The sequence below is a fragment of the Cloeon dipterum genome, chromosome 2 (assembly GCF_949628265.1).
Source record: "Cloeon dipterum chromosome 2, ieCloDipt1.1, whole genome shotgun sequence".
Classification (NCBI taxonomy): Eukaryota; Metazoa; Arthropoda; class Insecta; order Ephemeroptera; family Baetidae; genus Cloeon; species Cloeon dipterum.
The window spans coordinates 9,974,931-9,988,256 of record NC_088787.1 but is presented as its reverse complement, the minus strand read 5'-3'; the positions used below and the strand labels follow the sequence as shown (position 1 = coordinate 9,988,256).

General features: G+C 37.7%; 3 protein-coding genes across 3 annotated transcripts in view; all 3 read right to left on the bottom strand.

Annotated features, from left to right (window-relative positions):
• The window catches only part of LOC135936492 (leucine-rich repeat neuronal protein 1-like), a 39,814-nt gene extending 36,678 nt beyond the window's left edge, over nucleotides 1-3,136 (bottom strand). Inside the window, exon 1 of the mRNA XM_065479322.1 lies at nucleotides 2,982-3,136. The gene's annotated coding sequence lies outside the window, so the exon portion shown is untranslated. The remainder of the gene's footprint in view (nucleotides 1-2,981) is intronic.
• A 4,375-nt stretch (nucleotides 3,137-7,511) lies between these two features.
• Nucleotides 7,512-10,943, bottom strand: LOC135936685 (inactive hydroxysteroid dehydrogenase-like protein 1). Its single transcript, XM_065479599.1, has 5 exons — nucleotides 10,653-10,943; nucleotides 10,446-10,568; nucleotides 10,274-10,384; nucleotides 9,239-9,687; nucleotides 7,512-7,965 (listed from the first exon to the last, which is right to left on the bottom strand). Exons 1-5 carry the CDS (start codon nucleotides 10,864-10,866, stop codon nucleotides 7,849-7,851), a joined length of 1,014 nt encoding a protein of 337 aa, XP_065335671.1. The 5' UTR covers nucleotides 10,867-10,943; the 3' UTR covers nucleotides 7,512-7,848.
• A 1,001-nt stretch (nucleotides 10,944-11,944) lies between these two features.
• LOC135935772 (uncharacterized) lies at nucleotides 11,945-12,846 on the bottom strand. Its single transcript, XM_065478327.1, has 3 exons — nucleotides 12,631-12,846; nucleotides 12,452-12,567; nucleotides 11,945-12,388 (listed from the first exon to the last, which is right to left on the bottom strand). Exons 2-3 carry the CDS (start codon nucleotides 12,470-12,472, stop codon nucleotides 12,038-12,040), a joined length of 372 nt encoding a protein of 123 aa, XP_065334399.1. The 5' UTR covers nucleotides 12,473-12,567; nucleotides 12,631-12,846; the 3' UTR covers nucleotides 11,945-12,037.
• Nucleotides 12,847-13,326: the final 480 nt, after the last annotated feature.

The following is a 13,326-nucleotide window of genomic DNA, read 5'->3' as shown; positions in this document are numbered from 1 at the left end:
ATTTTTCCTTTTTATCAAAAGATTTGTTTTATTCCCTTCAAAAATCTAAAAATGTTTTGCTCCTAGTCTAGTCTTTATTCCGAAAATTACCTTAGGGATTAAATTAGAATGTTAGCTTCAATTTGAATAAATTTTCCATTAGTATCTTTTGAAATCAACACAATGTTAATAGATGTAGCCCTCGTTTTTTATATAAAATAATTGAACAGTTAAAGGCAAAATTTTTATTTTAATTACATGCAATGTTAAAACTGCGAAAAATATGGAGAATAAATCTAATTCATAAACACGGTGCTAATTTTATAGCACTAAAATTAATGATACACTCCTGGTTTTATTTTGTTGGCTTTGAAAATATTTCACCAGACTAATTATTTGCTGGCATGTTGTTTGGGGTGATAATTCTTGGAAATTATCATCCATCCCCTTTTCGCAAGAATGCAGCTCAAAACTTTAGTGTTTGCACAAGCGGCGGAAAAGCCGGGAAGAATACCGACTCGTCCGAGAGTAACTAATGATCATTTAACGAGCCTATAATTTTTCACCCAGTGTGTGTTCATATTTCAGCGTGAATTATGAAGCGGAAGAACGTTCACGGCGCGATCATAAATTTAGAAAGGAGCTGCCGCTTGCGTACGCACAGGAGGGGAAAGGCCAGGGCTGCTTGACGTGACTGGAAAATGTACTGTTATTTTATGAAAATGTTTGCGCTTCCGAAGCGAAATAGTTATTATTTGCCTCGTGCATAATACACAAACGTGTACGCGTTGGCGGCGGAGCGGAAATGGAATGGATCCCCTTTTGTTTTGCGGCTTTTTGCCCAACGCAAAATCAATATAGGGGCAAATGCGCGACCCTGATTGAGTTGTCGTCCAATCAACACGCGGAATGTTTTGCAATGGAAACGCACTTGAATCCTCGGTGCGTTTGAGGCCGCGCAAATTACGCCCTCTGCGCGACGGACCTTAATGGATTATTACCACAGAGAGCCGGAGCGAGCAGCCCCTGTAATCGAGAGCACGACCGCCTTTTTCAGCCAGTCAAAGGCCGGAAGACAGAGAGGAATAACGTGTTTAATTTATGCCATTATATTGTGACAGATAATTAACTTTTGTGCCACAAACACCGAGACCCGCATATATGCAGTGACAAAGCTAATTTCCACACGCGACAAAGCGCCTTCCCCCGTGCAAAAGGTCAAAATCTGCGAAGTGGCCCCCCGTTTTGGCGTGGTTTATTATTTTCATCAGTAAACATGGAACGTGCGAAAAGTCAATAATGAACCGGACAAACTGCTGCTTGTCAAGCAATCAACAAATTTGAAGCGCGCGTCCAATATTCATTCGTTTTCCCCACTTTTGCGAGTACAGCATTTTCCAGTTTAATTTAAATGCGAGGGAGAGAGAGAAAGCGCTTCAATTCGTTCTCTCAACAGAAAATTCGTTTCCAATAATTAACAGGCAGTGGAAATTATTTATTAATTGGGAAATGTCAATTAATTCGATGCGGTATTTGTCAAAAGAGAGAAATTTAATAACTAGCTGCTAGGCAAAATATTGGAAATTATGTTTAGCCTTCAAATGGTTGTTTGATGAAATATTTGAATTTCCACCATAATTTAGAAGATTGCAGATAAATAACGTCTGCATAAATTTCCATTTAATGTGACACAATGTTTAAAATTAATTTGAAAAATCTGTCCTCATTTACGCATATGTCGCGAAATATTTAATATTATTTAAGTTCCACTAATTTTACAAAAATATGTTTCGCTTCAGGATTTTCACTCTTCGACAGAAACGAGTTTTTATCAGCCAAATTTAATACAATTTGGTACAGCACATTTTCAGTGGAAATGCATTATTCTAAATAGCAAACCTTTTTCCAGCCCTCGGTTACTTGTTCATTTTCAATTTACTAAGTAAGAAACCTTACCTTGGGCCTTTTTTTAATTTCTGTTCCAATATTATTTTGAACCAACTCACCAACTAATTATTAAATTGATCAATGCTGCTTATTAGTGAATAAATCTTTTAATTTGGATAAGAATCGGTGTTCATTTTGACAAGCGGGAGCATTTTTCTCTTTTTCATCTAAACAAACTTTGTGCTGGACTTCCGTTTAATTTTCAGAATTTGTCGAATTTATCTTCTTTCATCTTCGTGATTGATAAATTGATAATTGTCCTTCCTTAGCTGTTTCTTCTACTATTCTTAATTTTCCTGTAAAAATCATCCTTGGTTTAATACCAAAAATTTGATGAAAATCTAATGCCAAAATTTGTTATTTTGTAAATGTAACGTTTCTCCCTTTTTTCAGCGTTTTTACCAACCATAACTTTACCGCGTTTAGTTTGTTCAATTTTTTTCTGGCACGTGCTACAGAGTGCTGGACGTCGATGGAACATAAATCATGGAATTTTAAGCAATTTCCAAACCTTTTTCCACCTAAAACATGTATTATTTTTTATTTTGCCAACCATACAATTTTTTAGGACCCACAGATTAAACTTTATTTCAAATTTTTATTCATTTTAAGTAGTTTTATTTTATTAGAAAATTAAAATTCCCATTGCTAGCAATATTGCATGCATTCCCATCTCATCTTAAATTACAAACACAAAAGTCTGCAATGTGGCAAAACTATAGTATACTTGTGCTGCATAGGGGGTTGAAATAATAAAGCGACACGAGGGTGGTAAAAAGGGCAGCCCTGCAGCATCATAATTCGTGAAATGCAGACACATCTGTGGAAAATAAAAACTGGTGGAAGAGAGTGTGACCCGGCGAGCAGCAACACACCACCGCCCCTTGCTAAAACAACTAAAACTAGGTCGCAGAATGAAACGTCTGACAGCTTTCGCCGGAATGGGGCGCACGTTGGAAAATAAAAAGATGAAAAGTGCGGAAATGATGCGGAAAAGTGGGAGTCGTGGGCGGGCAGGCGCCCGGCGGGGCGCGGGAGATGGAGTGTGTTGTTACCTGGTGATGGGGTGCGTTGAGAGGGTTGTTGATCTCGCAGTGGGCGAGTGTAGTGTGTGTTGTCGGCTCGAGTGGCGGCTGGCAGGCAGGCTGGCTGGCTTCGGGGTGCGCCTCTCTTTCCGCTGCTAGGCTGAGCCCAAGACTACGCGGCGAGCGAGCCGAGCGCGCTATCATCTCGCCGCAGTCGGCTGCGGATCATGCGCCCGCCGCTTATGCAACCGGAGCAGCCCTGCGCTCTGCAGAGGTCCCAACAGCCAGCCAGCAAGCCAGCCAGCCAGCCGCACTTTACTTTACGCACGCCTCTCTACCCTCTCGCGCCACGAGATGAGTGCACAATGCCACTGCAACGACGCCGCCGCCTTTGTTCTTCCAAGACTCTTTTGTCGCTTTGTTATTAACGGACTCAACTCGAATAAAGGATGTATCTTTTGCTAATAAAATGAAATAAACTGCTTCTCATCTGCCAATTAAACCCGTAAGACATTTCATCAATTTAATATTGCTTCGGAATAATTTTGAGAATATTTAGGGGAAGGTTAAAAAAAATTTAAAAATTTGATATACCATGATTAGTACTCATTTCAAGTCCATTGTTTTGAAGAAACAGAAAATGTGCAACCCTATTGCTTTTTTAAATTGATTATTTGTCTGGATGGCGACGCATGCGGAAAATTTGTTCCAATAACGACCAATTGAAGCTATAAAGGCAATAATTGTGATTATTTAAGGGTCACTTTGTATTAACAACGAGTTTACTCTGAGCAATTCCAGGCGAATTTGATGGTCGATTGGAACTTTGTTAAAACTTTGAAGTCATGTCGAATTTCTTTTAAAGTGCTTGCTTAAAGATGGGGAAAATCTGAGTTTGAATTTTTTGTCTTTTAAAAAAAAATCGGAAATGAAAGATAACTGAAAAATGAAAAAGAAACTCTAGATCGAGTTAAGATATCATACAACCAAATCTAAATTTCGATTCTGAAAGAGTTTTAAATTGTCTAAAAGGTTGCAGATCAAAGGTCAAGGTCACTTTTCATGAAATATCGATTTTTCAGGGTGTTTTCTCCCCTTCGCGCGATTTTTGTAACTTCAAGAGCTCTCAAAATGTAGTCCGCGAAATTCGGCACAAGTTTCCATAAGTTTCATCGCTGCAATTTGTTAAAAACCCGGTTTGAAGCCACTCTGCCCCTAAAAAGGAAATGTGCCTAATGCCTAACGTTGATGAAATTAATTTTATTGAGATTATTTTCTGAAGCACGTCAATGGTGACTAAATTGAACCATTTAAGGTATTGTAAGACCTTCAGGGGCCATCCCTGACGTGACCCTGAGTGTCAAAACACCAAAAATATCCGAAATTATAGTTGTGTGACTCTGTATCTAAGCTCATAATTAAAGCTTTGAGCTTTGATGTTGACAAGTGGACATTATTCTAAAAATAAACCGATAGTAATGAAGTTTTTAACAATTTAGCCAACAGCCACGACGCAAAAATATGAAATTTATTTTCGCCTGTGTTTATAGGTAAAAGTTCCAGAGAGTAACCTGCTAAATAATGCGCTCCGGCTTTCATTCTTCTCTTTACAGTAAATTTCCATTTTGAACTTTTGTTGGCTCTCGTTATGTAGAAGAGTAAATGAAATAAATTTTAAAAGGCAGAAGAGAAGAGTTTTGAACAATGTGCATTGTGGGGTAATTAGGGGATTATTATACTTTGTTGCTGAAAGAGAGTCAAAGTCCTTTTTTTCTTCAAAGGATTCTAGTAACCGCTAAAGTATTTTTAATTAATCTATAGGAACGGAACAATGCACAACAATAAAGTGGCTTATTTTCCATTTTGTATCAGAATAATAGTTTCAACATTATTTATAAATTTAAAAAAGGCTCAAACATTTGGCTGTAAAAATCATGCCAAACGTTTTGTTTCCAGTAAAGGTGTTTTCCTGGAATTTTATTATTTTAAAATGTATTTTAATCTAATATTATTTAAAAGAGAATATACCCGCTGCCATATGAGTTAGGATCGGGTATAAAACTCGCTCTCTGCAGCACAAAAGGCTCGGCTGGCAGAACTCTCACAGGAATACCCTCTACTCCGCTCCGCATCAAAGCAGTTCTACCAATTTTGGAAAAAATCAATTCCTTTTCTCCTTGGCATTAGCCATTGTCAATCGAATCTCATCCATAAACGCTGCTCTCGCTCGGAACAATGGCAAAAGAACAAAAGCCGAGTGAATTAATGCGGAAATGGCGAAATCGCTGCGAACTTGGCCCATTTGCGCGCATTTCCCGGCGCGCTGCCGCATCTCGCATCTCCGAAATTTCGGCGCGCATCGAGGGAATTTTTCGGAAAGTCAAATAATAATTTCTGAGAGGGGCGCGCGCAACAAAAGGCAGAGCAAACATTTGTTCATTTCGGTCTGAAAATTCACCTCGCCCCAGCAGTCCACGAGTCCACACATATTCCGACTAATTAGACACGGCCGCTCTCGTTCGCGCCGCGCTCTCGCTGGCAAAAATAACAGAGCCGCCCGAGCAGGGAAACGAACTGCGGTCGGCTTTGTTAGATCCGCGCAGCGGCTAGGAGACCTTTTCGTGGAATCAAATCGGAAAAAGGGCCGCCGGCTTGCCGAGCACAGGAATATACCACAGATTGCATATCAACGCGTTTTATTATTTTTTTTTCTTATGACCTTTTATTTCAACACTGCTTTCTCATGATATTCAAAAATAATTCTGATTCAGAGGGGAATTTTTGAAAAGTATAAAGCATGTTAATATTATTGAATATTTGGAAAATTTAAAAGAGGATTCTGAGATGGAATAAGCTGAATTAACCTATAATGAAATTGAAAAAAAAAATTCTGAAATAATTAGAGTAAATAAATTTGAGCTTTTTGTCCATATTTTTAGAGCATTTTTAAGGAAAATATGAACCAGCGGGGGCCAGATTCGTGTGACGCGCAGATTTGGCGTCCGGTGGAGTATGGCGCGAAAAAACGGTCACGTGAAAATTCGTGAAAAGAACCAAGTTTTGGTCAATATTGTGACGTGTAATTTTTGCATTACTTATACTAATTGTGTCTTTTGGATCGTAAAAACTAGCTCTTGACACTCGTACGGGAATCCAAATAGAGCTTTTTTGTTTCCCACGTTCAGACGCCATCTTGGATCTGCGCAGTGGGAACCAATTTTATCGCACATCTGGCCCCCGCTAGGAAAAAAGTAAAATTATTTTCGAGTATTTTTCAGTACGAATCCTTTTTAAGGTGGGCATCATCTGATTTCACAAGTGATTTAGACTTTTATTGGTTTTAAGGGTCCAAAAAAATTTAAATAAAGCTAAAAATCTAAAAATTCATGTTTGGTGCTGATGTGGTGCATTAAAAATAGCAAAACGCATCGGAAAAAAATCATATATGAAAATAAATTTGACTATCCATCCCTGTTGGTTACGTAAAGCCTCCAGATTTTTCTTTTTTCTGAGCAAACAACGCCCCTCTTACTGACACACCGAGGCATTATTTGTGAGTAAAATCTGAATACATTTGCCATGCTAAGTGAAATTTCGGTAGATGATGCTTTTGTCGAGTGCTCAAGTAAAAAACCATGGCGGGGCGGTCGCCGAGAGGCTTCCTGCCGAGAGTTGCCACGCATAAATATGGGGATGAGCCTGCGACGTTTTAATCAAATAGCTGGTGAGCTCAAATGAGCCCGGCCTAATGCAGAATGAATTTGAATCTTGCCCATGGGGCGCATTTGCATATGAAAGGCGACGAAAGCAGCTCCCCGTCGGCTCGGATACACACACAACCAGCACATTATTCGGAGCGAGCGCTAAAAGCTAAGTGAAGATGATGCCAATGCCTATAAATCCGAGTGAACGCGCACATGCAGACGCACACGACGACTCATTGCTGCTGCTGGAAATTTAATTATTCCGCGTACAAGAACACAGCGAGAAGATTAATTAGTGCCTATTCCCTCACTTCTCTGGGTTGCCGGTGCACAGCGCATGCCAGCTTTTTGTCGCCGCGCACACCGCACATCCAACAACACACGAGAGCGCGCGCTCGACGGATATGTATGTATAATTCAGTGCGTGTCAACAGCTGTATAATGCTTCATTATAGTCGAAATTGTGTGTGCGATTGGAACGACACTCGTGGTAATGAGAAATTCCAGCTGTGAATTTTGAATCTAAAATCCAGGAGAAACTGCGCGTTTTTTTGTCAGGACAAATTTTAATAAGTAAAAAGCTTTACAGAAAATTTGTGAAAAGTCCTTTTTACACTTATGTTGAAATACTAATTAAAAATTAGGAAAATTAAATTGCCATTAAAATTTTTGATAGAAGGGTGGCTCAAAATTTTGCACGCTGATCAAGCGGCGAGCATTGTCTTTTTATTGAACAATTTTTTTCACCTGAAGGGAAATCTTGCACACAAAATCAAAATCAAGCGAAAGATCACTGACAAACTACTGTTTAATTTTGTCGAGAAATTTGGCAAAATTGAATGAAAAAAGTATACTGTCTGTTTTAATCTTTTATTTCTTCTCTAAACATTCCAAAATATTTGTCATTTTTTGCATGGTTCACGGTTTACATACCAATTAAAATAATTTCACGAGATACAAACGTAATACATCATAGTGAGCAGCACAGTAGAGGTGGGGGTTCAACGCTACATCGCGAGCAACTTGTCATACAGCACAAATAAAAGTATAATAATATAAAAACTCAATTCCTTAAAGAAACTGATAGTAGAGCATAATTAAGTCTTTTTAAGAAATCCTAATTTAAATGCAGCGCAGGTAACATTTCAGCTCAAAAAGTGCTAGGCAAGATATTGGGACTAGAAAGTTATTTGCTATTTCTTTTTGTTGGAAGTCTGCTGCAAGGCGTCGTACTGCCGGCGGAATCTTTGGTTCAGGAAGGAACAGGCGTTCTTCCAAATGTAGATAGGCAGACTCTCGAAGAACCAGTACTACAAAAACAAGAGAAAAGTCAAAGGGTTATTATTTTAAAATCGGTATAATATCAAAAATATATTAATTTCAGGAATATTTCAGAAATATTTAATTTCTAATTAGAAAAAATGGAAAAAATTAACGGGCTGGAGCAATTTTAATTTATTATTTCTGTGGTTTTTAGTGTTTATGTTCTTCATTTAACTCTAAATCAACCACTTTTCCAAACAATTACGTCAAAAAGTATGATTTAAACAAAAAAATGCAATAAACTCAACTTTTGACTACATTTATTAGAAGTAAAATATAGAAAATATTTGAGTGTCTCCATTTCAACTTATTAAAACCAACATATATATTAATTTCACCATTGATGATAGCAAAATATTAAACACCAAAAAAGGTAAAAATATCATTTTGCGTAAACCAAATATTTTCAATTAAGATCCGAGCTTAGGAAAAATATAAAATTAACCAAAATCACAAATTTCCACAATTATAACAAATGAATAAGACATCTGAATAAAAAAATAATCTGGTTAACGAATTAAAAATATTTAATATTAAATTAATTGCTCTATTATTAAAAATCAATTTAATGCCAGTAAAGTGGTTTTAAAAATGCATTTTCGTTCATAAATTAGACCCTATAATATCCGCTATTTGATTTAAATATTGTTTTAAATACGATTTTGTGACTAAGCATGCGCGCTGATGGTTGTTTTCCCCCTGAATCCACCAATAAAAGAAAAAATACTATTATACTTTGGTTCCGCCATGAAAATAATACATTATTCAGAGCTAGATAACTTTTATCAGCGGTTCATTTCTTGAGAGAATTCATAGGATTTCCTTTTCACTTTTCGTTTTCACCAGGACTGGGAATCTCCCGGGGAAACTCCCAAACTTGCAGTGCAGTGTTTTTTTGCGGTTTTTATGAGTTTCATGCGGTTTATTACGCTTAATATAAATAATTTAAAATTATACCAGTTTTACCGATAAAGTGTAATGTTTAACGATGTCTAAAAAATCTGGGGTTCACACTTCACAACGTTTAGTATTTTTAAATGATTTTTTCGTATAAAAATTATGTAAAACAATTATATTAAAGTTTTGCTCTCTCAAATTCTATAGCTTCAAAATTTGTTTGCAAAAGCCCGAGAGAAACTAGTCGCAAAAAACCTGCAATAAACCACAAAAAAAAAAAACGAAATAATCCCATGCCCAGCCCTTCTTTTTACAGATAAATTAAAACGCTTTGAATTTCCCAATGAAAAATATTTTGCGTACCTCAATGCCGTGGCACCAGTAGCCAGTGGTTTTGTCGTTCACCCCGAGGGTGGAGATGGCGTTGGCGGCAAAGACCTGGGCAGACGGGACCATGAGGCCGCCGGCCTTCAGGTTGGGGCTGTACTTGACCATCTGGGTGTTGATATATCCGGGGGTCAGGGTCTGCACGGTGACGCCGGTGCCCTTGCACTCGTTGCACAGGGCGTCGCTGAAGCTGTCCACGTAGGCTTTGGTGGCGCCGTAGATGCTCAGGTAGGGCGTTGGTCCCAAGCCGGAAATCGACGACAGGTTGACGATGGCGCCTTTCTTCTTCTCCTTCATGCCCTTCAGCAGCATCCTCGTCATCACGGTGACGGCGGCGCAATTGACGTTGATGTGGTCCCACATTTGGTCGTCGGTCATTTCTTCCACGCTCATCGGATAAGGCAGGATTACTCCAACATTGTTCACTGAAACAATAATTAAAATATTCTTTAATGGAAGGTAGGACATATAAGAATTTTTTAATTTCTCTGCAATTTTATAAATCAGTGACCATAGTACTTATATTTAGTATTAAAAATTTACAGAATAAATCTCGCATATTATTCCCGGCAATCCCGCTAATTTAAGCAATAATTGAGGTATTTTTCTAATCAAATAATATCATCGAAATAATAGATCTGGAAATGAAAGAACGTTAGTTTATCTGAAACTATTTCACACGCACAAAATTGCCTAAATCGCAGACAAAGAAACGTGTTTAGCAATTTTATTTCCAAAAATGTTCAGAAATTTACCTATTTGTAAGTAAATTTAGATTAGGATACGTAACTGACGTAATTGTAAATAATGAATTCAGCAAAATAAAAGCTCCAGACTAGAAAAAATTAGATCAACTTTGCTATCTCCTCTATTCATGCCAAAAATTATTTACTGACGTGACAATAATTCTTTTATTGGTTTGAAAATATATTTTTGATTAAAATAGCCCTGCAGAACCATAATATAGATCATTTGAAACTAAAATATTATCTGTTAATTTGTCCAAATTACCTAGAATTCCGACATCGATTCCTTGAAGTTCCTGAGCAATGTGGCTGTAAACTTGCCGGCCTTTCCCAAAATCAGCAACAATTATTTTAGTCTCGATGCCGAATTCCTCCTCTAGAAACAAGATCGTTTTAAAAACACCATTCAGCATAGGCAGATCATTAACGAGTCGTACCGATTTCTGACGCAACCTTGCTCAGTTTTTCCTGATTCCTCGCAATCAGCACAATATTGACATTTCTTCTGGCTAATTCCTGAGCGTAGGCTTTGCCGACTCCGTCTGAGCCACCGGTAATAACTGCAAACAAAAATAATTGGAAATTAAATTAAAATAGAATTTTTTAATAAATTTAACGAGTCTCTGCACTTGTGCAGCACCAACCTGCCCATTTTCCATATTTAGCTGCCAAATCCGTGGGGCTGTAGAGCCTGGTGACAAAATGCGAGTAGACACCCTTGCAGACCGACTTGCCGATGTTGAAGGCGAGTTTGCTGGCGTAGAAGAGACCCAAAAAGGTCACCAGGTCGTCGTAAAAGGATAACTCTCTGTTCATCTCGCGCAGCAACATGGCGATTGAGTCCGGGCCGACTGCCATCCTCGTCCAAGGTCGCTTTCAAGGTCTCCACGCAACAAAGGTTCAAGGTACACACCGTATCATACAATACAGGGCAAAAATGGGCGATCCGGCTTTGAAAAGACGAAAAGACTGACGTCAATGTAAACAGATGTATGCAACCGGTGATTAAACCGGCATAGTTTTGGTGGGAACCGGTTTCTTTGGATGATTTAAAGATAATAATTCATTATTTTTTCCGAGAATTTTCCGAATTTTCAATGCAAGAGAGTATATTTAGTTGTTTTAATAGTTTTAACGTCCGTAATTGGTTAATTTGTGAGAAGTTTTCAAAGATTTTAAGGAAATATTTGTATTTTGAATATGATTACCGGTATTTTCAGTTGAAAATTAATCTGGTGATGGATTTTCAGGCGGTTCAGGATGTTTTTAAGAAATTAATTTGTAGCTTCGCTATTTTCAGTTAAGTGCGTTTATTATTGGAATTATCTGGTTTAAAATATGATTATTTCCATTTTAACTTAATGAATTCCGTGTCATACTATTAATAAGTTCGCATTTTAGGGTAATCACTTTTTTAACTTTCTTTCTAGCATTATATTTATTAGTTTGTTTGATATTCATTTTAATGGTGATTGTTTTCATACCTTTTGTGTTAGTTATATTATTTAATGTTTTCAAATAGTTGTTAATTTGATCTGCGACTCGCCTTGCTACTGGACTTTGGCAACAATTAGGAAAATTAATGGTCTTCTCTTGTCTTCTACTAATATTTATTTAGTGTCCATTTCCCGGAACCTATCACTTATTTTTAGAAGTCTAGCTGCGTGTGGTCGTAATAAGCGATGATAGTTTCAAACAAGCACAAAATATCATTCAATTAATTATCCGCTGGAATTTATAAATTAATATTTTTTTGTGAAATTAAAAATTAACTGTCAAACAGTGACTTTTCAGTTTTCACCACCTATACTTTTAAATAGACTTCTCACAAGAACTGGCGAGTAGTGTAGCTCAACGGAAACTATAATTTCTCCGCAATTGAACAAAATAAAGGCCTAATGATGGCAAAAAGTATACAAAATGCTATTTATCAGGTTAAAATCCTTATTATTTTATTTAAGTTTTCCTTTTTTAACTCAATGAGTCAAACTGCATTAAAATTTATACTACAATCTTCCTAGGAAAGCACCTAGGAATAACTGGACGCCAGGGAGCTTTCCGTTTCAGCAATTGAGCTGGCATCACTGTCAGTGGTGCAGTTATTGCCATCATTTTCGGATAATTTCCGGCTAAACTTGGCCCACTTTTCACAGTCGTGGGACAGTCTGGTTTCTTTGGATCCAAACGTGTAGAAAAACACTGGTCCTCCGCATTGTGTGCAGGCGGAATTGACGGGGAAACACTTTTTCTTCAGAAAATGCCGCTGTATCCGCTCTTCGGTGGGCTTTTTGGTTTTGCACTGTGGACAAATGAAGAGCAGGTGCTCCCTCGACTGGAATCTCTGATGCACTGCGTCGATCTCCACCCTCTCCTCAACAACCTGAATGGAAAATTAATTAATTGTTAATTTAGAACAATAAATTTATTTAATGTATGTATTTACCTCAATTTTCTCGGAACTCATCCTTATGAGAGAGCCTTCTTCTGTTTTTTACAGATATTAGTTTATTATTTTCTGCTTGAGCACAATTTATATTTCAGTCTTGAATGATGTTGGAGCTTTAATTGGAATTAATTATCAGTCAAACGCACTGCAAGTGGTGTGCCAATGCAAACCTACACGTGATTTAAATTTGTGGATTTTGTCAACTCGGAGAGCACGACATCAGAGGAACCTGCTGTCCCCTGAGGACAGAAGGTTGGTTGGCAACCAGGGTTAGTTGTGCCTGCTGAGGATTCCGAGAATTCCGTACTTGGTCACAACAATAGAATCAGCAGCTGACAAACACTGACACAGAAGCTGCGCGGTCGGTCAGTTACATTACATCAACCCAGAAGTAGTGGCATACAGGCATAGTATTTTTTATCGGTTTGATTGTTTTGGTTTGTTGTTAAGTAGGGGCGCCTCCAAGTGGCATGTTATGGAACTTGATGAGGAGGCAGATTGTTTCATGGTTTGCGCGCGCAGGGAAAAAGCTGATTATTTTAATGATTGTAATTTATTCCCTCCTATTTACCCATTTTTGAAATACGAAACAATGTTTTCGCAATCATTATGTACATGATGAGACAATGAAATTTCATTTTGAAAACCACCTCTCGCGATGTATCGGAAATATGTCGGGAAAAAATGGAGGAAGAACAACATTGTTTAGGTTTTCTCCGTTTTCTCTGAATGAGATCATGTTCAAGGCCTTCAGTAAGGATGTTTGAGATCGCAAATCGCAACCTTAACACGATGTATTCATCCGGTTTTCCCTATTAGATAATATAGATGTTCTACGAAATAAAATTATCCATGACATAATATATGACAGT

Coding starts and splice junctions, on each gene's coding strand:
- LOC135935772 (XM_065478327.1), bottom strand. CDS start 12,472: ATGAGTTCCGAGAAAATTGAG. Junction 12,389..12,451: donor TGAGTTCCGAGAAAATTGAG/GTAAATACATAC, acceptor TTTTCCATTCAG/GTTGTTGAGGAGAGGGTGGA.
- LOC135936685 (XM_065479599.1), bottom strand. CDS start 10,866: ATGGCAGTCGGCCCGGACTCAATCGCCATGTTGCTGCGCGAGATGAAC. Junction 9,688..10,273: donor AATCGATGTCGGAATTCTAG/GTAATTTGGACA, acceptor TTATTGTTTCAG/TGAACAATGTTGGAGTAATC. Junction 7,966..9,238: donor ACTGGTGCCACGGCATTGAG/GTACGCAAAATA, acceptor TTGTTTTTGTAG/TACTGGTTCTTCGAGAGTCT.